The sequence below is a fragment of the Linderina pennispora genome (genome assembly GCF_002104995.1).
Source record: "Linderina pennispora strain ATCC 12442 chromosome Unknown DL89scaffold_14, whole genome shotgun sequence".
Classification (NCBI taxonomy): Eukaryota; Fungi; Kickxellomycota; class Kickxellomycetes; order Kickxellales; family Kickxellaceae; genus Linderina; species Linderina pennispora.
This window is the reverse complement of record NW_024468262.1, coordinates 204,020-231,411: the sequence shown is the minus strand read 5'-3', so window position 1 is coordinate 231,411 and position 27,392 is coordinate 204,020. Positions and strand designations below refer to the sequence as shown.

At 52.7% G+C, this 27,392-nt stretch overlaps 13 protein-coding genes across 13 annotated transcripts; 7 read left to right on the top strand and 6 right to left on the bottom strand.

Moving 5' to 3' along the window:
* Nucleotides 1–5,224: 5,224 nt before the first annotated feature.
* On the top strand, nucleotides 5,225–6,615 carry DL89DRAFT_275774 (aldehyde dehydrogenase; the record flags this gene model as incomplete). The annotated part of the gene is made up of 3 exons (XM_040889353.1): nucleotides 5,225–5,716; nucleotides 5,739–5,777; nucleotides 5,803–6,615. The coding sequence occupies 3 exons, from the start codon at nucleotides 5,225–5,227 to the stop codon at nucleotides 6,613–6,615; spliced, it is 1,344 nt and encodes a 447-aa protein (XP_040740751.1).
* A 961-nt stretch (nucleotides 6,616–7,576) lies between these two features.
* On the bottom strand, nucleotides 7,577–8,499 carry DL89DRAFT_59776 (uncharacterized protein). The gene has a single exon (XM_040891853.1). The coding sequence runs from the start codon at nucleotides 8,416–8,418 to the stop codon at nucleotides 7,732–7,734; it is 687 nt and encodes a 228-aa protein (XP_040740750.1). The 5' UTR covers nucleotides 8,419–8,499; the 3' UTR covers nucleotides 7,577–7,731.
* Nucleotides 8,500–8,536: 37 nt separating this feature from the next.
* Nucleotides 8,537–9,704, top strand: DL89DRAFT_269834 (uncharacterized protein). Its single transcript, XM_040888450.1, is given in 8 exon segments — nucleotides 8,537–8,710; nucleotides 8,742–8,840; nucleotides 8,893–8,987; nucleotides 9,037–9,192; nucleotides 9,239–9,249; nucleotides 9,281–9,385; nucleotides 9,408–9,455; nucleotides 9,475–9,704. The coding sequence occupies 8 exon segments, from the start codon at nucleotides 8,677–8,679 to the stop codon at nucleotides 9,593–9,595; spliced, it is 669 nt and encodes a 222-aa protein (XP_040740749.1). The 5' UTR covers nucleotides 8,537–8,676; the 3' UTR covers nucleotides 9,596–9,704.
* Nucleotides 9,664–10,154, bottom strand: DL89DRAFT_269833 (uncharacterized protein; the record flags this gene model as incomplete). Its single annotated transcript, XM_040888449.1, has 1 exon — nucleotides 9,664–10,154. A coding segment is annotated over exon 1 (203 nt), but the record flags the coding sequence as incomplete, so codon positions are not given.
* A 2,146-nt stretch (nucleotides 10,155–12,300) lies between these two features.
* On the top strand, nucleotides 12,301–12,527 carry DL89DRAFT_269832 (uncharacterized protein; the record flags this gene model as incomplete). The annotated part of the gene is made up of 2 exons (XM_040888448.1): nucleotides 12,301–12,339; nucleotides 12,371–12,527. Coding segments are annotated over 2 exons (171 nt in total), but the record flags the coding sequence as incomplete, so codon positions are not given.
* An 869-nt stretch (nucleotides 12,528–13,396) lies between these two features.
* DL89DRAFT_269831 (ATP-utilizing phosphoenolpyruvate carboxykinase) lies at nucleotides 13,397–15,144 on the top strand. Its single transcript, XM_040888447.1, has 3 exons — nucleotides 13,397–13,816; nucleotides 13,851–14,397; nucleotides 14,427–15,144. Exons 1-3 carry the CDS (start codon nucleotides 13,454–13,456, stop codon nucleotides 15,095–15,097), a joined length of 1,581 nt encoding a protein of 526 aa, XP_040740746.1. The 5' UTR covers nucleotides 13,397–13,453; the 3' UTR covers nucleotides 15,098–15,144.
* Nucleotides 15,145–15,171: 27 nt separating this feature from the next.
* DL89DRAFT_295163 (uncharacterized protein) lies at nucleotides 15,172–16,333 on the bottom strand (the record flags this gene model as incomplete). The annotated part of the gene is made up of 2 exons (XM_040890607.1): nucleotides 15,172–15,180; nucleotides 15,227–16,333. The coding sequence occupies 2 exons, from the start codon at nucleotides 16,331–16,333 to the stop codon at nucleotides 15,172–15,174; spliced, it is 1,116 nt and encodes a 371-aa protein (XP_040740745.1).
* A 271-nt stretch (nucleotides 16,334–16,604) lies between these two features.
* DL89DRAFT_295162 (homoserine dehydrogenase) lies at nucleotides 16,605–17,700 on the top strand (the record flags this gene model as incomplete). The annotated part of the gene is made up of 2 exons (XM_040890606.1): nucleotides 16,605–17,195; nucleotides 17,230–17,700. The coding sequence occupies 2 exons, from the start codon at nucleotides 16,605–16,607 to the stop codon at nucleotides 17,698–17,700; spliced, it is 1,062 nt and encodes a 353-aa protein (XP_040740744.1).
* A 36-nt stretch (nucleotides 17,701–17,736) lies between these two features.
* On the bottom strand, nucleotides 17,737–18,342 carry DL89DRAFT_295161 (uncharacterized protein; the record flags this gene model as incomplete). Its single annotated transcript, XM_040890605.1, has 1 exon — nucleotides 17,737–18,342. One exon carries the CDS (start codon nucleotides 18,340–18,342, stop codon nucleotides 17,737–17,739), a length of 606 nt encoding a protein of 201 aa, XP_040740743.1.
* A 202-nt stretch (nucleotides 18,343–18,544) lies between these two features.
* DL89DRAFT_269828 (uncharacterized protein) lies at nucleotides 18,545–19,868 on the top strand. The gene is given in 3 exon segments (XM_040888446.1): nucleotides 18,545–18,934; nucleotides 18,972–19,542; nucleotides 19,562–19,868. 3 exon segments carry the CDS (start codon nucleotides 18,673–18,675, stop codon nucleotides 19,659–19,661), a joined length of 933 nt encoding a protein of 310 aa, XP_040740742.1. The 5' UTR covers nucleotides 18,545–18,672; the 3' UTR covers nucleotides 19,662–19,868.
* Nucleotides 19,869–21,664: 1,796 nt separating this feature from the next.
* DL89DRAFT_269825 (uncharacterized protein) lies at nucleotides 21,665–22,204 on the bottom strand. The gene has a single exon (XM_040888445.1). The coding sequence runs from the start codon at nucleotides 22,016–22,018 to the stop codon at nucleotides 21,845–21,847; it is 174 nt and encodes a 57-aa protein (XP_040740741.1). The 5' UTR covers nucleotides 22,019–22,204; the 3' UTR covers nucleotides 21,665–21,844.
* Nucleotides 22,067–22,776, bottom strand: DL89DRAFT_269824 (uncharacterized protein). The gene has a single exon (XM_040888444.1). The coding sequence runs from the start codon at nucleotides 22,760–22,762 to the stop codon at nucleotides 22,133–22,135; it is 630 nt and encodes a 209-aa protein (XP_040740740.1). The 5' UTR covers nucleotides 22,763–22,776; the 3' UTR covers nucleotides 22,067–22,132.
* Nucleotides 22,777–25,642: 2,866 nt separating this feature from the next.
* On the top strand, nucleotides 25,643–27,391 carry DL89DRAFT_269823 (uncharacterized protein). Its single transcript, XM_040888443.1, has 2 exons — nucleotides 25,643–27,063; nucleotides 27,132–27,391. Exons 1-2 carry the CDS (start codon nucleotides 25,726–25,728, stop codon nucleotides 27,348–27,350), a joined length of 1,557 nt encoding a protein of 518 aa, XP_040740739.1. The 5' UTR covers nucleotides 25,643–25,725; the 3' UTR covers nucleotides 27,351–27,391.
* Nucleotide 27,392: the final 1 nt, after the last annotated feature.

Sequence of the window (27,392 nt, the reverse complement as noted above, 5' to 3'; positions counted from 1 at the left end):
GCACCAACAGCCATCCAACACGTTCAAATGACCGGTTTGCCGTGATGCTCTTATCGGCATGTCAACCCATGCTGACTAGCAGCCGAGCTCGCATCGCGAGCAGAGCAATTCTAGTAAAGATGCAACAAGCACATCGTTGCAATGTTAACTATTTAGCTATATCCACTCTTAGGCAGTTCTTGTCATTTTTCGGCCTACCCTTTTGGTACAAATTCAATTAATTAATTCAGCATTTATAACGGTACTCTCCTATTCTCGAAAGGATATGATGCAACTATGTTTTAGTTGAACAAGAAATATAAAAGTAAAGTTGTGAATTTATAAACCCATTCCTGAAAGATTTACTGTGGTTCACTATACCAATACCAATGCCTTGGGATGATCTGAGAACTGGGTGCGTAGCGGGCGGGTGTCATAATTGAAGGAGAGGGCAAAGGAGCCGGATTGTCCTTGTGTCAGCCAACGATTTTATCGTGTCTCTTAATCCCTATTAAATCTTCAATTGTTCTAAGAACCAGCGGGATAGTGTTTGGGAAGTCTGACATATGGTGGATATTCTTGTTTGCTCCGCTCTAAGCTCTCATATTGATCAACAGCGCTCGTAGGTACAGTGTAAATATCATCCTCTCTGTGTATACGAATCAGCTGAGTCTTAGTTCTATCTATCATTCGCAGCTGATCTTTCAGCAAGTGTGCTGTCCGATCCTGTGATGTTATGTTGTTGCTGTTCATTCCTTAAGCAATAGAGTAAATTTGGTATAAATCTCGCTAATAGTGTGGTCAACCTACCGATACAGTTGACGTTTTATATATCGCTAGGCATTTGTAGACTTTCACATTTTTCTAGTCATATTAAGGAACATGTTTTAAATTTATGAGCTAAAAATACTTCAATCAACAATAGAAAGATATTAAACTGCAATAGATTCGGTACATATAAACTACCTTCGCAGCCGTGTCCTCAATACGGGTTCACACTATTAGAGAGGCCAATAAGCTTAAAATAGCACTAACTACAAAATAGTGAAAGGAAATGCCCGGTCTACATGAAGTCAACACCCTGATTCACATTAAACATTGCTGTCAACAATACAATTGTAGTGAGTAAACAGCCAATTTATCGACTAGAAAAGATACAGGCTAGGGCATCGAGATATGGCGTGGCAGGACTATCTCGATGAAACTAATGTGTTTGACTGGACTACATAGTGCGGTCCAACCGACTCTGTATACCACAAAGAACTCCACAGTCACTACGGATCGTTAACATGAAACCAATATTGCTGTTGTTCCTCACAATAAATCTAGTGATTTTATGGTGGGAATAGCCTCTGCTATTTATAGTCTATTCAGGGTTATTCCAGGCCTAAAATAATGGTCAACCTCCACAAATAAGCGCACCGAGACGTCTAACAGGAACCGTTCCACATTGGCTCTGAATACATCCGCATATTCCGTGTCAACAGCAAAAATCTTGAGCGCTGGTAGGAAAAGCAGTAGCTTGGATAGAGACTCTCCGTCAAAATGATTTGGAGTGTCAATAGCGAAAACTTGCAGACTGCTGTTGATGGCTTCGATGCTCCCTGCATCTGGTGGGCCATCCAAGCAAACAGAGTCGACAACAGTTGGTTCAGTGGCAGAGCGGATATCAGCCTGTCGATTGCTTGATCCCCAGAAATAACGCATCAGGATTACGTGGATCCATCGAGATACATGAAATTCGGAGATACTTCAGTAGAGTTAACTGCTTCAACAGACGAACGATGCGGGTCACAGTGACCATATCTGTGGACAGCGACAGACACGCCAGATTGTGCCAGTTGATGTGTGCTGGGAAAGGTAGTGCTATATCCAAAACAGCGCGACGTACGGCTGAATCTGCCGGAATAGAAGCGGGTTACAAAGTGCGTAGGGTCGTCCCACCAGTTTCCTTCGTCAGGTTTGATTGTTTCCAGGTGTAGACAGTCGATGTTGCGGATGATCTCTGTGTTGATGTGCGCAAGTGCACGGTGGTTCTCATTAATCTGCAGTAGTCTCAGTGGGCGCATCGCGGAATGCGGAATACAGATCTCGGTAAACGCCAGCAGACCGACTAATCATCAGTTCTGACAGCCTTGGGTATGAGCATACGAGTCGGGCAGGCAGCTCTGGGTCCTGCTCTGAGGATTCTGGCACCTTTTTGAACCCAAGTTGGAGAACCTTCAAGTTCTGGAGTGCGGGGAGCGCAGTGTGTCTCAGATTGAAGACCGATAAGTGGTGTCTGTCGGCGAATGTTGGTGAGCTTTATCGTTTCCAGTGTGGCGATATCAGAAATTCCCATATGTTCAGGTCGGTTTATGCGGTCCAGGTCAAGCTCTAGCGTGGTCAGATGGAGCGCTACCGGTTGGTGGAGGATCAAAGTGGCCGGTATGTGCACTCTAGAGATGATAAAACTCAAAGTATATCTGAAGGAGAAGCGAATAACCGTGTGATATGGTATAGTTGAAGGATTGAGGAATGTTAGCGGCATTGAGAGTATCAGAAACGTCGGCACGGGGTGAGAGGATGGTTGGACGTAGTATAATGGACTCCAGGCTTTTGTAGTTTGGCCGAATAAAGTTGCAGAAGCTCATTGCATCAGCATGCATGTCCGGCGTGCGGCTGTCAGTTCCTGATCTGAGAATGCCTCTGCCGAAGAACTGGAGAGTTCTGAAGCTGGTCAGTGGTGGAGATGTGAGACCAAAAACCAGAAGCGCGTTTGTGAGTTGAAGTGGACCGGTGTAATCGTCGTTCATGACAACGCGCAAACCAGTTGCCAGACAGGACTTTTGTTGGTATCTGATAGAGGTGATGTTGGAAAACCACACCACCCTCTCGACCGGTATGCCGTGGTGCTCAGGATGAACAACAGTTATCCTTCCGCTGGACGAGAACAAAGTGGTAAACGAACGATGGCATAAGAGCTCCCCAGAGGCGACACACGGTGGCAATATCCATAGCCCTGCTGTAATCGTCGAGGACCGCATACTCGTGGAGGATATCCCGGAACAGAAAGCCGAAGACAGTGTGGAGAATGGTGGCAGGCAAGTCGTTAAAGTGTAGAGCAGACATTCGTAAGGAAAGGCTGGAGGGTGCTGGAGGAAAACTGAAGGATTCCAGCGCACTCCATGGCGGATACCTGGATTTTTATACTCTTTCTGGAGCGCTGGACGAGGGCAGTCTCGTCTCCCAGACATGGCAGCGACATGGGTCCTCCACGGCGAGACATGTATCGGAGTGGAGCAAAAATGTACAAAACATGGTGGAGACGTAACGTCTAACCCTATGGCCATCGAGGAAACAGTGCCGTGGGAGCCGAATTTTTATGCGGTCATGCACGCATGCAGCATGGGGCCGAGCCATGTGAGGCTTTGCAGGGTGGAAAGGAGTGCGAACGCGGACAGGTGTCCGCCGTGTTCGTGGTTGAGCGATAGATCAGCAAAATTAAAAGGGGTCAGTCCCTTCCTTTTTTGTCGGTTTTAGAGTAAGACGAGTACTGGTGCTCTCCCAGCGAGCATCGGCGGTTGCACATGCAGCCCATGCAGTCAAGTGCTCCAGAGTCAATGTACTGCGGCAGTGCTCTCTTGTTCAAAAGCACAGCTGGCTGTCTATCCTTCCAATGTACCCATGACCGCAAGACTCATGGGTCCATAGCTCTGTCATGTTTACAGGCTGCAAGAAGGATTCGGAAATGGGCAGGCAGGCAGTATAGTGCATTGCTGCTGCTGATGTGCGGATGGCCCTAGAAGCTCTGATCAGGTTGCCCTTATTAATTTGGAATACATGCTAGAGCAAAACAATGTCTGCCTGGAATCGGAATGTGGGTTGCAGGAAACATATATCGTAGCTGTCAGCACTACCTGTGCGCTGAAACTCGGAGATCAGCTGATATACAGAGATTGTACTAGATAGGCGACTTGTGGAGACAGTGTTGGACCATGATACCTTCAAACATAATGTCTTCAATTGACCTTCTGACCTTGAATAACCGCTGGTGTCACTGGCCACGATTCATTTTATTAAATTGTACAGTCTGCTCCTTGTTAGTAGTTGCGACCACTGCATGTAATGTAGTGAAAGAGAGCTAGTTCGTTATTAGCGACATTTGAATAGACAGCTTGAGGAAGAGGCTAGGGGCTGGAGTTTGAATGATCAGATCGGGCGACTGATCAGGAGAAGGACAAAGGAACTTGTGGGGTCAGACATTTCTGTCACAGGCATTGAATAATGTAAGCGTGGGACCATGGCTGCAAAGGATGCATGGAGATTGCATCGTGTATGCAGATTTCAGCAGGATATGTTTGGAATGTGATGATGCATATGGCAGCTCGGCTTGTGCATAGCAGGTGTCGGCTCCGGGGTGTTGTGTAATCCGCCCACAACTATTCCCAGATGGGTATCTTATGAGCCAGTAAACTAGAGCGTGGGTTCCAATATCCGTCATAGCATGGGCAAGATATAGGGAGTATGGCAGCAGACACAGTGGAAATAGATCCCACAGAAAAGGCATTGCGATTCACTGAGGTCATTGCCGTAAAAGGCAAAGACCAGGCACATTGACAAATAAGGAGATCCACGCGACGGATTAGTTCGGCCAGTCCCAGAAAGCCGGGTGTTTTGAGCCTGAGGCGATACCACGACCATTCCAGCGATAGCTGGACTGATGAGCCAGCATCTATCACATGCCAATGAGAACGCTCTGCAGTCCAATTCCTATCCCAGCCTTTGAATCGCCCTCATGGCCAGAGGCCAGTGGATGGAGTCGGGATCAGGTGGCACTGGGTCATGCTGTGCAAAAATGCAGCGATCTACATGTCCACATGGGTGGATGACATACAAGCGCAGCGGCAGATACATGCATTTACTCAGGGACACGGACTTGGAAAGTACGTCCAAGGCGTGCTTTCTTGCTGGGTATCAGAAGCAAGTGCATCTACAGCAAGAGTACCAGGCGTGAATTAATGGACAGAACAAGTAAAAGGAAAAGGCAAACAGCTGCAAACAGGATTAGGCAAATCCCCACACGGCATTCGCTGTGGATGAGCTGGGGGAAGGCACTTTTCATTATTCAGCGGCCGAAACCAGGCCGTGTGCAACGACGGCGGTCAATGCTTGGCGTAATTCCTGTGCATATAAAGCACGAGGGATCTGACGCATTCTTTGCCGCTTGGTCCTCCATTCACCTACACTTTCTACTTTCTAACCAATGGCCACAAGCACGATTGACCTTGAAAAGCAGGAGCTGGCTTTCACGCCAGTGTCGAAAATCAGCACTATAGTGGCAGACCTGCGCGGTGCATTCGCCGAGGACATAATGCGGCCGGTCAGCTACCGCAAGCAGCAGCTGCAGGCGCTGCTGGAGGGTGTGCGCCAGCACTCCGACCTGCTCGCCCAAGCACTGTATCTTGACCTACATCGGTGCAAGGAAGAAGCACTGCTCTACGATATCCAGGCTGTGGAATTCGAGATCGGGCAGGCACTAGCCAACATCGACACATGGGTTAGGCCAGAGCATAATCGGCTGGCAAGCGACCAGACAGGGTTCCTGACGAGCTCGATGGAGGTGCGCAAGGAGCCGCTGGGCTGCGTGGTAATTATCAGCCCATGGAACTTCCCGGTGCGGCTGACGCTCCTGCCGCTTATCGGTGCACTGGCAGCGGGCAATACTGTGGTGGTGAAGCCAGTCGGAGGTGGCGCCGTACTCGGCCATGGCCATGGAGTACGTGCTTCGGACGAGCCTGGATGCACGTGTCCTGCAGGTGGTGCAGGGCGGCGTCGCCTGAGACCACCGAGCTGCTGAAGCAAAAGTTCGACCACTTTTTCTACACGGGCAATGGCGCAGTGGGCAAGATTGTGGCCAAGGCTGCCGCCGAGCAGCTGGCAGGTGTGACGCTGGAGTTGGGCGGCAAGTCGCCGGCAATTGTTCATAATGATGTGGCGGATTTGGGCCCGACGGCAATGCGGCTGGTGTGGGCAAAGCTCATGAATGCCGGGCAGGCGTGCGTGGGGCTGGATTATCTGCTGGTGCAGCGCTCGATCAAGGACAAGCTGGTGGAGCTGCTTACAGAGGTTGTGCACAAGGCGTACACGCGCACGCCGCAGAAGTCGGCCGAATACGGACGCATCATCAACCAGCGGCACTGGCAGCGGCTGACGGACGCGCTGGCAGCATCCAGCGGCACGGTGGTGCCCATTGTGGATGACGTGGCAGACAAGGCCGACCGGTACATTCCTCCAACACTCGTCGACAACGTCACTGCGTCAGACTCACTGATGCGCGACGAGCTGTTTGGGCCGATACTGCCGATAATCACATACGATACGCTGGATGAGGCACTCCAGATCGTCAACTCACGCGACCAGCCGCTGGCACTGTACGTGTTTGCCAGCGACAAAACCAGCGAGTATGTGCTTCAGCACACGCGCTCGGGCGGCGCCATAGCCAACGATGCCATGTTCCATCTGGCAGCGCACAACTTCCCGTTCGGCGGTGTCGGCCCGTCGGGCGTCGGCAACTACATGGGCAGGTATTCGTTCGAGACGTTCTCGCACAAGCGGTCGGTGATGAAGCGCCCGCTGTGGTTCCCGCCGGCCTAGCGTCGACACCTTGCGCCTGGCCCCGTTTGCAGGCGACGAGAACTCCATGGAAAGCGGTAGTTGGCCCCGCGATGATGTACCCGAAGAGCTACTGGCTTGCGCACGTCGTGGCTCGGACGGCTGTTTCACGCTTGTGCCGCTATGGCGGCTGCTGGCAGCTACAGGTCCGCTGCTGCTGGGGCTGTTCAAGGGCCGCGCGGTGGTCAAGTCGACGAGGCCGTAAAATATTTCTGAATCGGTATATACTGGGTTAAAAAATATACAAAAATCCCTTACGCAACTAGCAGACGGGTCGGGCTGTGCACCAGGCGGTCGTCCCAATCGCACTGGTTGATTGCAGCATTCTGGACCATCGCGACCAGGTCCTCCTCGGGGTGGTGGTTCATGGCCCACTGCAGGCGCTTGATGGCCTTGCGGAACAGCCATATATTAGTCAGCGCCGGCATCCGCGCAACCATCCCTACCAGCACGTTCAGGTGGGCGTTGGTCCACCCTACCTGCTTTTCCGTCGGTGGCATTGGCCCACAGAAACTTTATCTCTGGGATGATACTCCGCGGGAGCAATGGGCAGCCGCTCGCCATCGCGCGTGTGGAGTAGCACACGCAGCGATGCAAGATTCGGCAGCAGCGCCAGCAGCCGCCGCAACTCAGGAAAGAGAAAACACCATATTTCGCAGATCGAGCTCCCTCAGGCTCCAGTTCATCGTAAAGCCGATCGCCAGCGGCGTATGCCCGCCCTCAATCGAATCCCGCAAAACTCGCAAGGCGCGGAAGCGCCAGTATCGTATTAACCGTTTCGCTCTCATCAGCGCCGGGTAGTCGCATCAAACGCAGCTCCTCGATATTCTGCAGCTGCAGAATACGCTGCTGATCGTATATGTAGCAGAGCGTCACCGAGCGCAGGTGCTCTGGCGGCCGCGCTTAGCAGCAGATCGTAGAGAGACACGACTGTATGATGGAGGAAAACGTCGGGCTGCCATGCCTGCATACATTCCGGATCCATGTGCAGGTGCTCAAGGCGCGGCATTTGGCACACCGGTGGAACACTGACCGTCTCGGCGCCCGGCAATGCCACGCCAAAGCGCAGGAACCCGCAGGTGCGGGAATCGCACCTGCCTATGGAACGTCGGCTGCAGAATCCGCACCAAAGGCCCACCACGATACCAGTACCCACGTCCAAGCTCTCCAGGTGCTGTGACAGCCGCAAGCACCAGCGCCCGCAATGCACTGCTCCCGGCCAGGCCGCGGCTGGTCAACGAGACCACGTGCGCTTTGCTCTGTCCTACCACCGCGCTGTGCAGCTCCTTGTGGACTGCGTGTTCGGCTGCGACATCCACGACGACTTTCTGCAGGTTCGGGAACGCCTTTTGCAAGCGAGCCGAACTCCGACTCGGACAGCTTGGCTCGTTCGCCCAAACGCAGCCCCAGCCACGTCAGGCCGTGGCGCGCCTCCTCGGGCAGCATATGCAGGCCCCGTACCATTGTGCGGAACGCACGCGATTTGAAAGGGATGCCGATGACCAGCTTGCGCATCAGTGGCAGTGCGGCCGAAGGTACCAGTAGCTGCCTCCTTTTCCCGCAGTAGGCTGCATGCTTGTAAAATGCGTGCAGCAGGTATTGGCGCAAGCTTCCATTGGCTTGGATGATTGCTGCGGGCCGGTGGACGATCTGTTCAAAGTACGACTCCAGGTTCGGGTGACGCTCGGGCGGGTCAACCGGTACTGCGTATCCGAGGATCTCTGCCCAGACTTCCAGAGGCAGATCGAGCCAGCGCGACCCTGTCATGTCCACGTAGAACAGCATTTTTCTGGATAATGGTATATTCTGGAATGCGAGAGGAGAAGAAAAGCGACGCGAGGGGCGATTAGTGGGGCCGGCTGAAATAGACGTCAGCCGATTGATCTTCTGTTTTACTCGGTGGCTCTTTTCACTAAAATTCCCTTTTATTCTCGCTTTTTATAAATTACCGATGGAGAAGTTTTCAAAGTGGAGAGATGCAGGGCACTGGAATTCAGCCGTTTGTACCGGCGGTGCCCGGCACGGTCGCAGCAGAGCGGGCTAATGCGCTTGGCGCAGGGCCTGAAGAGCTTTCGTCGTGGGCCCGGCTCTGGCGGTAGTGCGGCTAGCGGTGCTCGGTGCAACCGCCCTTCTCGACGCACTGACAGCATCGATGGGCGTCCTGATCGTAGTACCGGGTCTGCGACGTCCGGCGACGTTGTTTTTGCGTCGCATGTGGGCGCGCCTGGCGACTCTTTGCGCTGGGCTTTATGCGCATAGAAATGCGCACCGTGAGCCTGCAGCGCGGCCGGCGCAACACGCAGGAAGCGCATGTTTCCTCGGGCGACATAATCGTGGCGAACCATGCCTCGTATGTGGATATCCTGATTCTGGCATACCTTCTATGATCCGGTGTTTGTGGAGCTGGATAACGCGACATGCTATGCGCGCCGGATCTCGCTGTACCAGGCGCTGCGGGCCCCCGCCCAAATGACGCCTGCCTTGCTGCCGGCGAACGAGGCCGAGCCGCTGAAGACTATTACAGAGCAGGCGCGTGTGCGGCAGACCGGCCCTGTGGTGGTGTTTGCGGAGAACTGCGACCAGCAATGGCCGCGCGCTACTGCAGTTGCTGCCGGTGTTTGGCGAAATGGCGAACTTGGATGAAAAGGACCAAGATTCATGTGCTGGCGCTGAAGTACCCGTTCAGCGCGTTTAGTCCGGCATACTCCGTGGGCAGCCAGCTTATGCATGTGTTCCAGCTGTGCTGCCAGATGTATAACTCGGTGATCGGTCAGAGTGCTGGCTGCCGGTGAGGCGCCGCGCATGGCGGATTCAGCCTTGCTGTGTGATGCGGACGAGGAGCCGGTGGATCCTGGACGAGCGTGTGCAGGAGTGCTTGGTGGGCGTGTCGCGCCTGCGGATGACCAAAATGACTGCTATGGATAAGCGCGATTTCTTGAAATTCTACAACGCCCAAAAATGATGTCTCCAGTATGTACAAGGGTGGCCTGGATCCATTACCTAGCTGTCCCTAGAAGGGATGCGGTATCATTTTGTCTCTGGTCAAACGAATCAATATAGAAATAGTCGGCAAAAATCTATAAAGATGTTACTGGGAAGTTTCCTGCTGTTTGCGATACCGATAGCAATGCCTTGGGATGAACTGAGAATCGGATGCGGACCGAGTACGTATAATACTTGAGAGATGGGCAAAGGGGCCAGGTTGTCCTGATTTCAGTCCAGGAAAACCATTAATATCATGTCACTCGCTGGTGTCGCTGAGCACGGGGGTAATACTTTCTGCTGTCAAATGCGCGTTGAATCAGGTTCTGTTTACCATAGTTGTCCACCAGCGTTGCATAATCCTCTATATCTACCCCGCAATCAATGATTATTCGACCAACTTTAAGCTGACGAGATTCCAGTGACGCATGTCTATCCTTAACTTGCTGTCGCACTCCCTCCATGTATGCAGGCAGATCCTGTGGTGTTATGTTGTTGCTGTTCATTCCTGTAAGCAATAGAGTAAACTTGGTACAAATCTTGCTAATAGTGTGCTTAACCTACGGATACAGTTGGTGTTTTATATGTCGCTAGGCATTTGTAGACTTTTGCTTTTTTCTTTTTTCTTTCTTATTTTTTTTTTTTAATTCACATTAGAAAATATATTAAATCCGCAAGCTAAAAATGTTTATATCTGCAATTGAAGGTTATTAAACTGCAATAGATTCGCTACATATAGACTACCTTCGCAGCTGTGTCCTCAATACGGGTTCACACTATTAGAGAGGCCAATAAGCTTAAAATAGCACTAACTACAAAATAGTGAAAAGAAAGGTCAGTTCTATATGAAGTCAACACTCTGATTCACATTAAACATTGCTGTCAACAATACAATTGTAGTGAGTAAACAGCCAGTTTATCAACTAGAAAAGATACAGGCTATGGCATCGGGATATGGCGTGGCAAGACTATCTCGATGAAATTAATGTACTTGGACTGGACTACATAGTGCGGTCCAACCGACTCTGTATACCACAAAAAACTCCACAGTCACTACGGATCGATAAAATGAAACCAATATTGCTGTTGCTCCTCACAATAAATCTAGTGATTTTATGGTGGGGATAGCCTCTGCTATTTATAGTCTATTCAATACTACTCCAGCTTAAAATGATGGTCAACCTCCACAAATAAGCACACCGAGACGTCTAGCTGGAACCGTTCCACATTGGCTCTGAATACATCCACATATTCCGTGTCAACAGCAAAAATCCTAAGCGCTGGTAGGAAAAGCAGTAGCTTGGATAGAGACTCTCCGTCAAAATGATTTGGAGTGTCAATAGCGAAAACTTGCAGACTGCTTGTTGATGGCTTCGATGGCTTCCTGCATCTGGTGGGCCTATCCAAGCGAACAGAGTCGACAACAGTTGGTTCAGTGGACAGAACGGATATCAGCCTGTCGATTGCTTGATCCCCAGAAGTAGGCGTAAGGATTATGTGGATCCATTGAGACGCATTTTATCTTGAGGTACTTCAGTAGGGCTAGTTGGCTCAACAGACAAACGATGCGGGTCACAGTTACCATATCTGTGGACAGCGACAGACACACCAGATTGTGCCAGTTGATGTGTGCTGGGAAAGGCAAAGTTACATCCAGAACAGCACGACGTACGGCTTGAATCTGCGGAATAGAAGCGTGTTACAAAGTGCGTAGGATCGTCCCACCAGTTTCCTTCGTCAGGTTTGATTGTTTCCAGGTGTAGACAGTCGATGTTGCGGATGATCTCTGTGTTGATATGCGCAAGTGCACGGTGGTTCTCGTTAATCTGCAGTAGTCTCAGTGGTGCGTTGCGGAATGCGGAATACAGATCTCGGTAAACGCCAGCAGACTGACTAATCATCAGCTCTGACAGCCTTGGGTATGAGCATACGAGTCGGGCAGGCAGCTCTGGGTCCTGCTCTGAGGATTCTGGCACCTTTTTGAACCCAAGTTGGAGAACCTTCAAGTTCTGGAGTGCGGGGAGCGCAGTGTGTTCAGATTGAAGACCGATAAGTGGTGTCTGTCGGCGAATGTTGGTGAGCTTTATCGTTTCCAGTGTGGCGATATCAGAAATTCCTACATGTTCAGGTTGGTTTATGCGGTCCAGGTCAAGCTCTAGCGTAGTCAGATCGGAGTGTTACCGGCTGGTGGAGGATCAAAGTGGCCGGTACTGTGCACTCTAGAGATGGTAGAAGCTCATAGCAAAACTGAAGGAGAAGCGAATACCGTGGCGATATGGTATAGTTGAAGGATTGAGGAATGTTAGCGGCATTGAGAGTATCAGAAACGTCGGCACGGGGTGAGAGGATGGTTGGACGTAGTATGATGGACTCCTAGGCTTTTGTAATTTGGCCGAATAAAGTTGCAGAAGCTCATTGCATCAGCATGCATGTCCGGCGTGCGGCTGTCAGTTCCTGATCTGAGAATGCCTCTGCCGAAGAACTGGAGAGTTCTGAAGCTGGTCAGTGGTGGAAATGTGAGACCAAAAACCAGAAGCGCGTTTGTGAGTTGAAGTGGACCGGTGTAGTCGTCGTTCATGACAACGCGCAAACCAGTTGCCAGACTAGGACTTTTGTTGGTATCTGATAGAGGTGATATTGGAAAGCCACACAACCTTCTCGGTCGGTATGCCGTGGTGCTCAGGATCGAACAACAGTTATCCTCCGCTGGACGAGAACAAAGTGGTAAACGAACGATGGCATAAGAGCTCCCCAGAGGCGACACTACCGTGGCGATATCCATAGCCCTGCTGTAATCGTCGAGGACCGCATACTCGTGGAGGATATCCCGGAACAGAAAGCCGAAGACAGTGTGGAGAATGGTGGCAGGCAAGTCGTTAAAGTGTAGAGCAGACATCGTAAGGAAAGGCTGGAGGGGCTGGAGGAAAAATGAAGGATTCCAGCGCACTCCATGGCGGATACCTGGATTTTATACTCTTTCTGGAGCGCTGGACGAGGGCACTCTCGTCTCCCAGACATGGCAGCGACATGGGTCCTCCACGGCGAGACATGTATCGGAGTGGAGCAAAAATGTACAAAACATGGTGGAGACGTAACGTCTAACCCTATGGCCATCGAGGAAACAGTGCCGTGGGAGCCAAGTTTTTATGCGGTCATGCACGCATGCAGCATGGGGCCGAGCCATGTGAGGCTTTGCAGAGTGGAAAGGACTGCGAACGCGGACAGGTGTCCGCCGTGTTCGTGGTTGAGCGATAGATCAGCAAAATTAAAAGGGGTCAGTCCCTTCCTTTTTTGTCGGGTTTTAGAGTAAGAGAGGTACTGGTGCTCTCCCAGCGAGCATCGGCGGTTGCACATGCAGCCCATGCAGTCAAGTGGTCCAGAGTCAATGTACTGCGGCAGTGCTCTCTTGTTCAAAAGCACAGCTGGCTGTCTATCCTTCCAATGTACCATGACCGCAAGACTCATGGGTCCATAGCTCTGCCATGTTTACAGGCTGCAGAAGGATTCGGAAATGGGCAGGCAGGCAGTATAGTGCATTGCTGCTGCTGATGTGCGGATGGCCCTAGAAGCTCTGTCAGGTTGCCCTGAATTGCATTGTTAGGCAAATCAAACATCTTTTGCAGGACATTGTTAGTGGCTACACGTGATCAAGAAGCAGTTGTACAGAAAGGAGTTTGATAAATGCGATTAATCCAGGGGCATATGACGACAACACCGGGCCGATCGGCAGGCCTGATGGCTTGTTCGATCACAGGATGTTTTTTGTTTGGTTTTTCTCCGCCTCCGCACTAGAAAATATTATTTTAGACACTTTATTAACGAACCATCATAACGACCTATGCTCAAGATTTTATCACTCGCACGCAGCTCTGGCGGACGGGCGCTACGCAGTCTGCACACACATGCGCCGTTCCTGTCAGGACTCATTCCGCGCACGGTCCGCCGCAACGCAGCGATGGCGAGTCTGTATGAAGACGCAGTACGGTATGAGCCCGGCACATGCGTGTCTTCTGTTGGCGCCTTGGTGGCGCGATCGGGCAACAAGACAGGCCGGTCGCCCAAGGACAAGCGTGTTGTCAAGGAGGCATCCACGGTCGATGACGTGTGGTGGGGCCCGGTCAACAAGAAGCTGTCAGAGGAGTCGTTCGCCATCAACTACGAGCGCGCTGTCGACTACCTCAACACGCGTGAGCGCCTGTACGTGTTCGACGGCTTCGCCTGGGTGGGACCCCAAGTACCGCATCAAGGTGCGCGTGGTGTGTGCGCGCGCCTACCATGCGCTGTTCATGAACAACATGCTGATCCGGCCGACAGCCGAGGAGCTGGAGAACTTTGGCGAGCCCGATTTCACCATTATCAACGCGGGCCAGTTCCCGGCCAGCACATTCACTGAGGGCATGACAAGCAGCACCAGCGTGTCGATTAGCTTCAAGCACAAGCAGATGGTGATTCTGGGCACCGAGTACGCGGGCGAGATGAAGAAGGGCGTGTTCACGGTGATGCACTATCTGATGCCCAAGGCCAATGCGCTGTCACTGCATGCGTCATGCAATGAGGGGCGATCGGGCGACGTGTCGCTGTTCTTTGGCCTGTCGGGTACCGGCAAGACGACGCTGTCGGCGGACCCGCAGCGGCTGCTGATCGGTGATGACGAACACGTGTGGACCGAGAGCGGTGTGTTCAACATCGAGGGCGGCTGCTACGCCAAGTGCATCGATCTGTCGGCTGAGAAGGAGCCGGAGATCTTCCGAGCGATCCGGTTTGGCTCGGTGCTAGGAGAACGTCAAGATCAACCCCTGAAACACGACTAGTGGACTACACCGACAAGACAATCACCGAGAACACGCGCTGCGCGTACCCGATCGAGCACATGGACAGTGCCAAAGTGCCGTGTGTGGGCGGGCACCCGAAGAACATTGTATTGCTGACGTGCGATGCGTTCGGTGTGCTGCCGCCGGTGGCCAAGCTGACGCCTGCGCAGGCCATGTACCACTTCATCTCGGGCTACACAGCCAAGATTGCCGGCACCGAGGAGGGCGTCAAGGCGCCGGTGGCGACGTTCTCTGCGTGCTTCGGGCAGCCGTTCCTGGTGTGGCACCCGGTCAAGTACGCGCGGATGCTGGCCGAGAAGCTGCAGAAGCATAATGCCAGCGTGTGGCTAGTCAACACCGGCTGGGCCGGCGGTGCCTATGGCGTCGGCAAGCGCATCTCGCTCAAACACTCGCGCCAGATCATCGACGCTATCCACTCGGGCGAACTTGAGCAGGCCGAATATGCCAACTACCCAGTATTCAACCTGCAGATCCCGCGGTCCGTCACGGGCGTGCCCAGTGAGATTCTGGATCCGCTGCAGGCCTGGCAGGGCTCGCCAGCAGAGTTCCATGAGACCATTGGAAAGCTTGCGGGGCTATTCAGCGACAACTTCACACAGTACGCCGACCAGGCGACACCCGAGATCACAGCAGCCGCACCCGCAGTCTAATAGGCCATATTTATTCAGGCAGATAGGATGCCACCTTTGAGAAATAAAACGGCTTGAACTGTCGCAGCGAATATTCATTGGAGCTGCCACGTACATCGTCGGTGTGTGAGTAGCGCTGCCACAAGCAACTTGTTGTTCTTGGCTGTCCCGCGTGCTGCGCACCTCCAGCTCCAGGCAGAAGGTCAGGCCATCGCGCTCCTTGTCCTGTGTATATGCCACCACATCGCGTCCGTCCAGCCGCCACACCCCGCGCTGCACGCGTCTTTCGCGGGTGGCCCAGAAGATGCTGCGTACAATCTTGGCCGGCTCTGTGGTTGACAGGAGCTTGAGGCAGGTGCCGTCGCGGAAAAACCGAAGGTACCGGTAATATGTCACCAGCATTACCGGCGTCGTCCACGTGTTCTCTGCCGATGACGGCCGCAGGTAATGACATGTTGAGATGTATATGCCATCGAACCGCACACGCGCCCGCCGCAAGAACATGTCCAGCCACCCATCATATGCCTGTGCCTCCCTGTATAGGCTATATGTATCCACGGGCTCCTCTGCAGGCACGCTGACGCTGCTGCAGGCTGCTTGGAAGCGCTCGCCGGTAGGCTGGCGCTGGGCTGCGCAGTTCATAAACTTCCAGAGGCGAGCATCACGTGATACCACTGCAAACCGCTTGCAGGCCGCAGCAAACCGCCCGACAATCTGCACATCCACCGCCCCCGCCATCTTCAGCACATGGACTAAAAGGTCGTCCGGCAGCCGGTCCACCAGCACCGGCCGGTTGGCGTTTCCTGGCACGCACTGCAGCTCCATTTTCTTTAGCCCGCTGACCAATTCCGCCATCACATCAATGCGAGTGTCGTCGACTTCGCGCGCGCCAGCCTCGTGGCGGAACAAGAACCCGCCGCTCTCCTGCCGCCTCTTGTCGGCAATATTCTGTTCGGCCTTGGCCAGCTGCGCTTGCGCGTGGGCGCCGTCGCGGCCCTGCGTGATCTGCCGGTAGATCGAGTCGATTGTTGCGCAGTGACGGAATGCCTTCCGGTAGCTGCCCAGAGCCTCGCCGAGCCGTCCCTCGTGCTCGTAGGCGGTCGCCTGGAGGTAGTGCGAGAGCGCTGTCTGCGTATTTGCGTCCATTGAGCCAACCCCGGACATTGAGAGGAGTTCGGATGCGGTCTGCGTGGCTGGCTCATGCCGTGTGCGCACTTCTTCGAGCCACTGCTCGCGGAATTTGTCCAGTTCTTCCATTCTGAATAAAAACGTAAGCGGTTTCAAAAAATTAATAAGCGGAAAAAGCAAGGGATGCGCTTGAAGTTGTTCGAGACACTTGACTATTTGCTGGTTCTCAGATCCTGTCACTTTGGCGTCAAAGTGACAGCCGAAGATAACAGCGGCGATTTTGTCGTCACCACGGCCGATTTCATTTAGTGGGTCACAGACTGGATTCAGCCGTGCCCTTCTCTCTTTCTCTTTTTCTACTCCCCAAATAACTCTTTTTCCCTACTTTTATCTCTAAGCCATGCTAAACATTGCTATTGTCGGTCCCGGCCTCGTCGGTGGTGCTTTGGTCGAGCAGCTTGTCGCCCACGCCCAGTCCGCGCGCTTCGCTTCCCTGCCCATCGCCCTCGTCGGCTTGATCAACTCCAGGAAGATGGCAGTCTCCGCCACGCCCTTCGCCGCCACCGACCTGGCCGCCTGGCAGTCCTCGCTTCTGGGCAGTTCGGCGCAGCCGGCTGACCTGACCGCCTTCGCCGACACCCTGGCCACGCTGCCTTCGCCCACGGCCATTGTGGACTGCACGTCCAGCGACGCAATCGCGAACCTGTACCCGTCGTGGCTGTCCAGGGGCCTGCATATCGTGACGCCGAACAAGAAGGCCTTCTCGAACGAGCTCTCGCTGTTCCGTGAAATCCAGAAGCTGACGCAGACCGGACCCTCGGTCTTCCACGAGGCTACCGTGGGCGCTGGCCTGCCCGTGCTCTCCACTCTGAACGACCTGATCCGCACCGGCGACAAGATCAAGACCATCGAGGGCATCTTCTCCGGCACCCTGTCGTATCTGTTCAATACCTTTTCGGCACCTGGTGCCACCCAGCAGTTCTCCGAGTGCGTCGCCGTGGCCAAGGCCAATGGATATACCGGAGCCCGACCCCCGAGATGACCTGAACGGCATGGACGTTGCCCGCAAGGTCACTATTCTGGGCCGTGTCGCCGGCCTCGATATCGGCACCGACACTCTGCCGGTCGAGAACATCGTGCCCGAGGCATTGCGCTCGGTCGCCTCGGCCGACGAGTTCATGCAGCGCTTGCCCGAGTTCGATGCCCACTTTGCTCAGCTCAACCAGGACGCGATCAAGGAAGGTGCAGTGCTGCGCTATGTCGGCAAGGTCGATGTTGCTGGCGGCCAGAGCTCCGTCAAGCTCGCCAAATACCCGCTCGACCACCCCTTCGCCTCCCTCAAGGGCAGCGACAACATCATCGCCTTCACCACCGAGCGCTTCCCCAACCCGCTCATTGTCCAGGGTGCCGGCGCCGGTGCTGCCGTCACCGCCTTTGGCATCTTCGCTGACCTGATCAAGGTCGCCGCTCAGTTCGACCGCTCCGCCAAGATCTGAAAAGTTTTCTTACAATCATACAACACATTAATAGCCTTAAACCCGCTTGCGCTTCAGCCGCGGAATCCGTGTCGGATACAGCGACATCGCCAGAAGCTCCTGCAGCCGCACCTTGATCTGCCCTGCACTACCGCACGGCTTCGGGATGCGCGAAAACCTTACCACCGGCACACAGATCTCTTGCATGCGCTCCGGCGCCAGCTCCAAAGCCCCGCCCACATTTAGGGTCACATGCGGCGCCCGTGGCCGACCCGGAACCAGCGTGGCATCCAGATCATCCCCAAACTCCTCCACCGCCGCCAGTTCCGGCGACGCCGCCCGCTCCGGCACATACTCGGGCTCCAGCAGCAGCACCCGCTCATCCGCCACGCCATATGGGCTGAACAGCCCCCGCGACTTCTTCACCATGCGCATCGGCTCCCGCGCCTGCATTGGTGTCGATGAGCGGATGCGCTTGATGCCAGACGTGCTGGGCGTCAGCGCCAGGCGCATGGGCGTGCTGTGCTTTTTAGTGGCCGCTGGGGTTGCGGGCGCCAGTGTGGGCTTGCCATTTAGGTGGCTGGGCTTGCCCGTGCGCATTGCGGCTACGGCGTTTTCGTCGTTCGGGCGGTTGGTGCTGTGAATATGCGTTGGATTAAACATGGCAGATAGTGTGTGGAAAAAAATGAAGAAAAAAAGTGATGTAGGATGAAGAAAGAGTGTTTGTCGTATTTCTAAAACCCGCACCCCATGCTTGCTTGTTGTCGCTAAGATCAAGTGTTCCGTCGAAAATCAGATCATAATTCTGCCGATACCAAACTTTTCCCAACCTAACCTTGTATGCTTGACTCCCCCCTTGGCAGGTCTTTTCTCTCCGTCTTTACTTTCGTACAACTCCTCTTTAACACCCTTATTATTAGCAGAATTCCAGCATGGCAACTGACATATCCGCGGACACACAAAAGTTCCTGCACAACGCCGCCTGTGAACATCATGGTGCTGCTCGACCACGTGCGCACCTTCGACGGCATCGATTCCTCCGTCGAGTTCTCCGGGAAGCACTTCAAAACCTCAATTGACAACCTGGCCACAGCCATCGACAAGGAGGTAACGCGCTTCCTGATAGCACTGAAGCCGCCAGCCCTGGACAAGGAGATCCGCGAATTGTGCCCAAAGATCAATGCCGGCTTCTTCCAGCTGGTGCAGCTTTTGAACCAGATTCCGAAATCGGCTGGCCTCACATACCTGAAGGGCGGTGAAGCGGGCGGTGAGCCGGACCCTGGTATCGATAGTGACCCTGGTTAATACCTTTATTTCCGACAAGGTGGCACTGGATAAGACGGTGTTGGCGGAACTGGCGTACACGTCGACATCAGGCATTTTCTGGGAGCACTGCAAGCAACTGACGCAGATTCCGGTGGACAACCGTGCAGCGGTGGTGGTGAAGTGGAAGTCGAGCGTGGGCGATCTGGTGCGCGATGCTGTGGATGAGCTGAAGGAGTCAGTGCAAGAGGCACAGGAGGCGCAGGAGGCGCAGAAAGATGACTCGGCAGAGAACGACGGGTATTCGAGCGACGAGAGCCTGGGCGATTTCGATCCGGATATTCCCGCAGAGCGCCTGGCGGATGCACGCAAGGCGCAGCAGCTGGTGACCATGGCGCGCTTGGTGTGCGATAAGATTGCATTAAGGTGTATCCGTGACTGCGACGACGTGACCGACGAGAAGAATGTGTGGCTGGACCGTCTGCTGGAGTTGGGGCAGCCTGTGCAGGGGTGCGTGGACGATCTGGTCGCTGCGTTGTTTATTGAGGACGAGACCTGGAGTCGCCAGATGGCCGTGGAGACAGGGAATTTGGTCAGGGCGTTGTTGGCATTGGTGGAGCTGGACCATTACTTTTGTTGATGACTCACATCTGAAGTGGTTCGAGATGGCACAGACACGCTTGAATTCTATCCTGAACGAGTCGCCTGTTGCCCGGTAGCTAGCCCGGAGTGAAAGTCGTTGGAATAGAGGATGTAGTGTATGTTAAGTGCTGGCTCTGCTCCTCCAGTAGCTCACAATCCTCTGTACGTGGACTTGATTGTGCTACAGGATGACCGCGCAATTGTTGGTGCAATGTGGATAAATGTACGCACTTAAGGTGGTTGTTCTTTAGTGGAGAATTACATTTCATTTTAGATATCTAGAATCGCCCTGGCGTGCGATGTATGACATTAGAGTCTAGATTACATGCCGTAGGAAATGCGTGTTAACTGAATTTATTGCCCCTCATGGGAACCGCTAGATACAGCAGCTCTAAACATTCTATGAGAAAGGTTGTAGTCCATACCGCCGACTGTGAGGGACACAATCCAGAATTTGTGGCCATCTAGAAGAATAGCCATGCGTATACCTCCCAGGGCTCAGTCAGCTAATACCTATCCGTCCCAAAGGAGGGGGCCAAATCGGAAAACTCGCTATCCCATTTCGCTCGTGTTCGTGGCCGTTTTGCCACTCCATTGTCTACTTCCGCATTCTTGTCTTGCCTCCCTTTCATGATACGGCGACCGTGAGGGGAGCATACAAGAAAGCGTGCAATGAGTTTCCAGGCTGATGAGGCTCTAGTAGACAAATTAGTCACGAAAGGCAATACCTCTGCCTTCTTTAACTGTATATGAGGATATATCAGTAGACATAGCAGTGTTTTTCGATCCGAAGGTATGAATATTCATGCGTGAGATGTCTAGAGATGTGAGTACGGATACAGAGCAAGTTAATTTTGAAAACAGCAGTCTGCATCTCATGGTCCGGGGCTCAAATACACCCCTCTGGAACAGCAGTCCAGCAACTTGCACATGGCCCATGGGTCATGGGTCATGGCTCAAAGTGCACAGTGCATAGCCTGGAATCGCTAATGCTTGCAATAGAAAATATCGCTGAACTTCAGCAGGCATCCACCGATTCAACGGAGAGAGAATGGATGACGGTGGGAGAGGCGATCCGCTCAGCAGCTTGTGGATCCCTGCTTTGTGACAGGTGTGAGCACAGCGTCGAACACACCCTACAATTCCTCTTTACAATTACCCCACGCATTGCCTCCAGAGAATGACATGAGCCTCCCTATGGCCATGCCTGCCTATATTTCTAAGTGAATCTGCGCTGACCCAGAGCATAGCATGTGTTTCCCTCTGGTCGAGCAGGCTGGCTGAGGATTCACCGTCGGGCGAGTAGTCCAGCTGGTGCTGTGGATCTGCCAAAAGCACTGGGCATATACTCCACAACACCTTCTGATGCTTTTCCGACAATATTGTGGTGGGTTTCTTTACCACCGCACAGCAGCTATTCGTGAGTCAGAAGTAGTGGGTGGACAGCCGGTGTATGGCTGCCTCAACTGCTGAACCATTTGGGCGTTGAAAACGAAACGAAACAGAATAAGCAACTGTACTCTGCAGTGCACGCCATATACTATACGCAAACATGAAAAGACAGTTTAAGAGATAGTTTATTGATGAATAATCCGTCAAATTGGCAGACAGGATTTGCTAATATATAGGAAGGAGAGATACTGCAATTGGCACAATAATAACCGACCCAAGTACAGTCACTGCCCTCAAGGGTGTGTTGCCGAGGTTGGCTCAGATAACAGCAGCCATGTTGGCTTGGTTCAGTTCGCTTTGGTCCAGCTAGCTGCGCGGGTCCTTGCAGAGCTTGTAACAAATGTCAGTAGCTAGTTCGAGTAATATTTGGAAAGGCATCATGCGGTGGATCATCATAGAGTACGTCGCACGAAAATGCTTTTTTTGTTAGAAATGAACGAGATGAACTGGATCTTCATGTTTGAATAGCTAGTCTACGAATTAGAGTATAGATACGGAGTTGGAATGTGATGAATTCGACTCTATTCCATTCGTGAACCATGGCTTAAATAGCTGCCGTGGGGCTGAGAGTCGCGCATTAGCCTCTTATTTCACGCTCTATGCACACAATATGATTCCAGACATGGTGGTTGAAATGAGAAAACTCGCTGAACTCCAAAGGCAATCTTCCAATTCAACAAAGGAGGAGCGGAAGAGGCAGAGTGAATCGATTTTGCCAACAGCATGTTGATCGTTCATTTATGACAAGAGCAGGGGTCATTTCAGGCACCTCCAACAATGCCTTGCCACAATATCTCCGCATATTGTCTCAAGAGAATAGCGAGGGCCTCTCTTTGGTCATGCGTGGCCATTTTGCTAATGCAGGTTGTGATGCCCCAGGATCTACGGCGCATTTCAGTTGTATCAAAATGGATGGGTGAGGTGTGGTAGCACATTTGTGTAGGGAGTATTGTAGTACAGCCACAGAGGTCCATGAGGGCATTATGTCATGTGTCGTGTCATAAAGGTCAATACGTATAGAGTTGTTTGAAAGAGATATGCAATTGGAGTAAATATGATAGATACATATGGTACATCTTAAAGAAAGCCAGGACTCCTAGCCATACACCTCGGTTTTAACACCTCTGCCCCTTATGCGATTGAATTCGAGAATGTCAAGCGCATTACTCTCGTGGACAGCAACCTTCGTCAGGTTGGGCAAGCTGCGAATGAGAATACAGGCACGATGGAACATCTCTGGACCGCTGTGTGCGATGCTGACATAGTAGAGCGAGGTGCTGATCGGGGGCAGGTCAGAGGCATCGATAATATTGGTTCCATGCCTGTATGTGCTAGGTACTGCGTTCTCGATTGCAGGCGTGTTTTCACCTGGCAAAAGTGTGTAAGGGTACTTGCGGGCGCTCCAGTGTTTCTTGAACACGATATCCAACACCCCGAGTCTTGGCAGTTGCTGAATGGCTCCGTGCAAATAGGGAAACTCGTCCACGCTCAGGTCGATCTGCAAGTTTTTAAGGCAAATAAGCTGGTCGACATCTGTCAATGGGTACGGATTTGAGAGTAGACACAACTCCTGTACCCGGCATAACGCTTTGTAAAACCTAGTGATAGCTCCGCGCTGAATAAAAACGGGTGTGTCCGAGAATTGTTGCCCGACCAGCACGAATGCCTTAATCCTCGAGACAATCCGCGCATCGATATACTGAAGGTCGCTCAGGTCCTCGCCCATTGCAAGAAACTCGATAGGAGATTCATGAAAGAGACTGTAAATGTCGCCAAAGACAGGAACTGAATCCCCAACCGTTAATGAGAGCAACTTCGGAAAACGCAAGGCAAACCCGCCGGTCGGATCGAGCTTGGCGCTAAGATGAGTTTGTGGCACACAACGTAGACTGAGCTGCTCCATGCTAGAAAAGACAATATCGTTGCTGTTTCTGGATTTAAACCAGCCCCAGTTCATACCCTCGATGATCTCATAGACCGTCATCTTGCGAATGACCGACGCTTCAAACACTGGACTGTCAGCAAAGTAGCCCAGGTACTTCGAGTTCAGTTCCAAATCTGTTGTCTCATACTCGACGCTGGATAAGGCTCTAGGCGGCAGCGGATACAGCCCCTGGACAGATGTGAGCTGCTTACGGTAGTGGTGAAAGAGCCAACAGTAAAGTGGATATAGTATAGTGTTGTGGGTGGATAGCCCAAGTGGCACATTATCAAACATGTTCTTTGTATGCACCATGGAACCGATATTCGGGAAAAGCGCGATGAACTGAAAGAATGCCATTTGTGCCTCGGGATCCAACTGCGGGTTGTAGTAGGGATTATTCCCGAATGACATGAGGCCAGCACCAGCGAATACAAGGGAACGGATGTTTGCCCATCTGAAGTGGTAGCCGTGAAACATATTCAGGATCTCTGTCATCTGGGGTTTGCACATACACCCGTCATCCAGCTTGATGACAAGGTGACTGACATCCTCTGTCTTGCCCATCCCGATGAGCATCTCAATATTTGACCGCCATGCATACCCATGTCTCCCATCCTTCGTGCAGTCCCCAATAAGCACGCGCTCGATGCAGACATACTTGACGAATGGGCTGCTGATAACATGTCGCCATCTGCGGCATACGTGGGCGAGCAACAGAACTGCTGTGAGGCCAAAGCAGTTCTCTGCTTCAGGAAGCATAGTCGGACACACCCACTTGAATATCTCAAAGAGGATGTCGTCCGGGACAAATGATAGCGGTCCTGAGAGAGCCATTGTGAGAAAAATAAGAGAGGAAAAGCGTGAGTTAAAAGTAGAGCGAAATAGAGGCTAAATAAATAAAGTTGTGTTGTGTTTACAGGTTGGAAGAAAGGCCAAGTAAATTAAAAAGGCGCTATGCGGTGAAGCAGGCTGAGGAGGAAAAGGAGAAGACGGAGGAAACCATTTATTTCCGCGACAGGGGAGTGCGAGGGAAGAGAGGCGACTTTTTATACCCTGAAAATCCAACAGATCTCTCGCTGTTTTTGAGCGCCATCGCCATGCCAGAACAGCATCAGGTGAGGAAATAGTTTTGATATTCCAGGCACACACAAGTGGCGGATGTTTAGCAACGGCAATTGCACAATTGTGGTCTGGTCACATTGGCAGCATGCTGCCGCAAGAGCCAGGAATGGACAGGAAACCCCGTCAGTTTTGCCCTCACCAACTCGGGGCGGCAGGCAGGTGCATGCATGTGTGTTGTCCCTCCTGCCAGCGCGACAACCGCTGTCGGAGGTTGCCCTGTTTGCTCTGTTTTGTGCAAATCGCAGAGAAATTAATAAACCCCAAGTCCATTTTTCCAGCTGACTTTACCCAAAGGCTCGTTCGCCAGCACCCTGGTTTCCTTGCTGTCCAGCTCAGCCAAGTTGCCGTTCTCCAATGAAAATCCTTGCTGCACCTGTGCAAAGACGTCAGGAGAGACAGTGCGCAACTTGGCTTATGTCTCTCTCACCCAAGCGCCATGAATATGCCTCTTTTTATGGCAAGGGTATGTTGAAGTATATGTGCAACTACTCGCCATGAAGTACCTACGTCGCACATATTGCATTTTTAAGCACAGAGTAGGTAGGAGGGGCTGACTGTACAGGCACATCCTGAAGGTTTTTCCTTGTCAGACAGAGAGGCGTTGTGGCAGCGTGAAGATGGGTCCGCGGCTATGGCTGATGTTATCCACTTGCATGTAGGTCGGAGCTGGCCATTTTGAGACAGTGGGCTTGTTTTCTATTCCACAGTGCCGTATGTTGGACATTGTAAGGACAGCAATTTACGCACGTCTACTTCCGGTGTGCATATGGATGGGGCGTGGTTGCCGCCTGTGGTTGGTGGGTGGGGTTTCTGGATATACCAGCAAGGCTTCCGCTTTCCCATCAAGCTAGCAATATACCAACACACACAAGTGACCACTGTTGCTTGTAAGTGGCCAGGCAATCCTTTTGCAGTTGCGTTCGTGAACACTGGCCACCTGCTCAATACGACAATTCACGATCGAGGTAGAGTAGAATAAGGTGCTGAACCCACCCCGTCCGTTATCTACGGCCATCGTCTCTGGTGCATGCTCTTGCATATTTGATTGTCACTGCTCACATGTGGCGTATGTCACACATATTCACTGTTTTTGCAGTTGCCAGTGACATTCAACATATACGGATAGCGCCACATTCACAAGGAAATGGAAAGATCATATAATCTACGTAGTTCGTGGAGGTTTGATTAGCAAATTTACACGCAATGCCATGCCATGTAGTGATAGTGATCCATGTAATCAATTAAGCCACATAAGCACAGTATTCACAGCTGATAACAAGGTATCATGCGTGTATGTGCCAGCACTCCTTTTTGCTGGTACTCAGCTGCTACATGGTAGGCCACTAAACTGGCGGTTGCTGGCTGAGCCTTGCTGCCAGTTATGCCAGAGAAAGTGGGGCAGGCGCTGATCAAATAGTGATAGTTGATTATTTCTAATCAACCGACGCGATCACCTGTTAATATAAACAGATTGGCCCGCAGCGGGAGGCACATTTCAGTGCGAAACCAGCGCTGTAAGGGTGTCGCGAAAGTGTGCGAAATGCATTTGCCTTTTTCTCACAACTACTCACTTTCACAATTTTCAATCAGTCTTACTATAAACTACAGCATAGCGCTTTCAATAAACGTCACTGGTAACAGCCATGACCACAGCCACCATTATCGACGAGTTGCCGAACCTGACGCGCCAGGATCTGCAGAAGCTGTGCAAGAAGGCCGGGATCGAGGCCAACGGCACTGATGAGGAGCTTGTCAATGAGTTGAAGGAAGCTGTTCAGAGCGGGAAGGTCGGCGCTGAAAGTTTGGCTATCAGCGATGGTGAAGAGGCAGGCGACAAGGAGACAGAAGCGGCCGAGGATGACACGCAAGTAAATACTGTCGCTGCTACACCCAAGGACGTTGCGACACCCAGGGACACTGCTACGCCGGACAACGAGCCTGCCACTGACCCTGCGCCTACGCCAAAAGACCCCGAACCCCAAACGCCCGAGGTGTCTAAGAAAATTGCAGCTGAGCTAGAGGTGCGTGCAACGGCTCTGGCTAGCGACGAACGCAAGGTGGCAGTGCAGACATTCGACAGCCAGCATAAGACTGACGACGACAATGGGCCTGAGCCCGCGGAGACACCGTCGAAAAACGTGTTTGATGAGGCACACGAAAAGCTATTTGAGCGCGACGACTCGATTGCCGCGCATTGGTCGACGAAGCGTACGCCTCACAACAAGCGCGTCGGTGAGCCGATCGAGCAGGGGTCGAGCAAGCGGTCCAAGGTTGAGCCATTATTCATGACACCTGTAAGAGCTACGCCGAAAATGCGCACGGTCACAGGGACAATGTCTGATAGGGCAACGCGCGTTAAGCCTGCTGTATCTGCTGCTGCTGCCGGGTCAAAGACCGTCGCAGTAGGTCGAACTACAAGGGCTAGTAAGAGTCAGCTATCGTCGACTACTCTGTTTGCGGACGCTGAGAAGCCAGTGGAGACCGTGCCCAAGCGGGTGACAAGGAAGGCACCGTTGCCCAAGTTTAAAGCTACCAAGCCAGCGGCAACACCGGCAAAGAATGGTGACAAGCTGACGGTTGAGAAGGTTGTGGAGAAGGCCCTGGAGAGGAAGCCAGTGGAAGCTCCAGCAACACCCAAGAGGAAGAAGGTCTCTGAGCGACTCAAGACCCCGCGGAAGCTTGTGGTGGTGGGCGAGAGACCGGTGACGCGGAGCATGTCGCCACGGAAGCCAGATGCCAAACCAGCAGAGTCTACTGCTGCCCCGAAGACCCCTGCACGGAAGCCCCCTGTTCCGCGCAGAATCGCTACGCCCAAGTCAAAGCTGCCTGCTGCTCGAAAGGCGCCTGCAAAACCCACGACCCATGCACTGCCTGATCTGACACATGTCCAGTCCAAGGTCAAGGCGTTCATCAACAAGCCAGCAGAAAATAAGCAAAAGACAGAGAACAAGCCAAAGGAGAGCAAGCGGGCTCCCAAGCTTGTTGCCAAGCCAGCAGCAACAAAGTCTGCAAAGACCGAGAAGACCGAGAAGACCGAAAAGACCGAAAGACCGAAAAGACCGGCAAGGACAATGTGCCCCACTATATGAAGTCCACTCGAGCAGCCGAGAACCGCTCAAGGGGCACGCACGCCAAGCCGCAGCCGCCGGTTAAAGGCCAAGCAGCTGCTAAAGAGCGGGGAACAAAGGCGCGGGCGACACCGTACACGCGGCCCACTAGGACACGCACTGCGGCAGCGGCAGCAAAGACCGCTGAAAAGAAGGCGTGAGAGCTGCTCTGAAATTGCACAATTGTTCATGAATACTTCAGT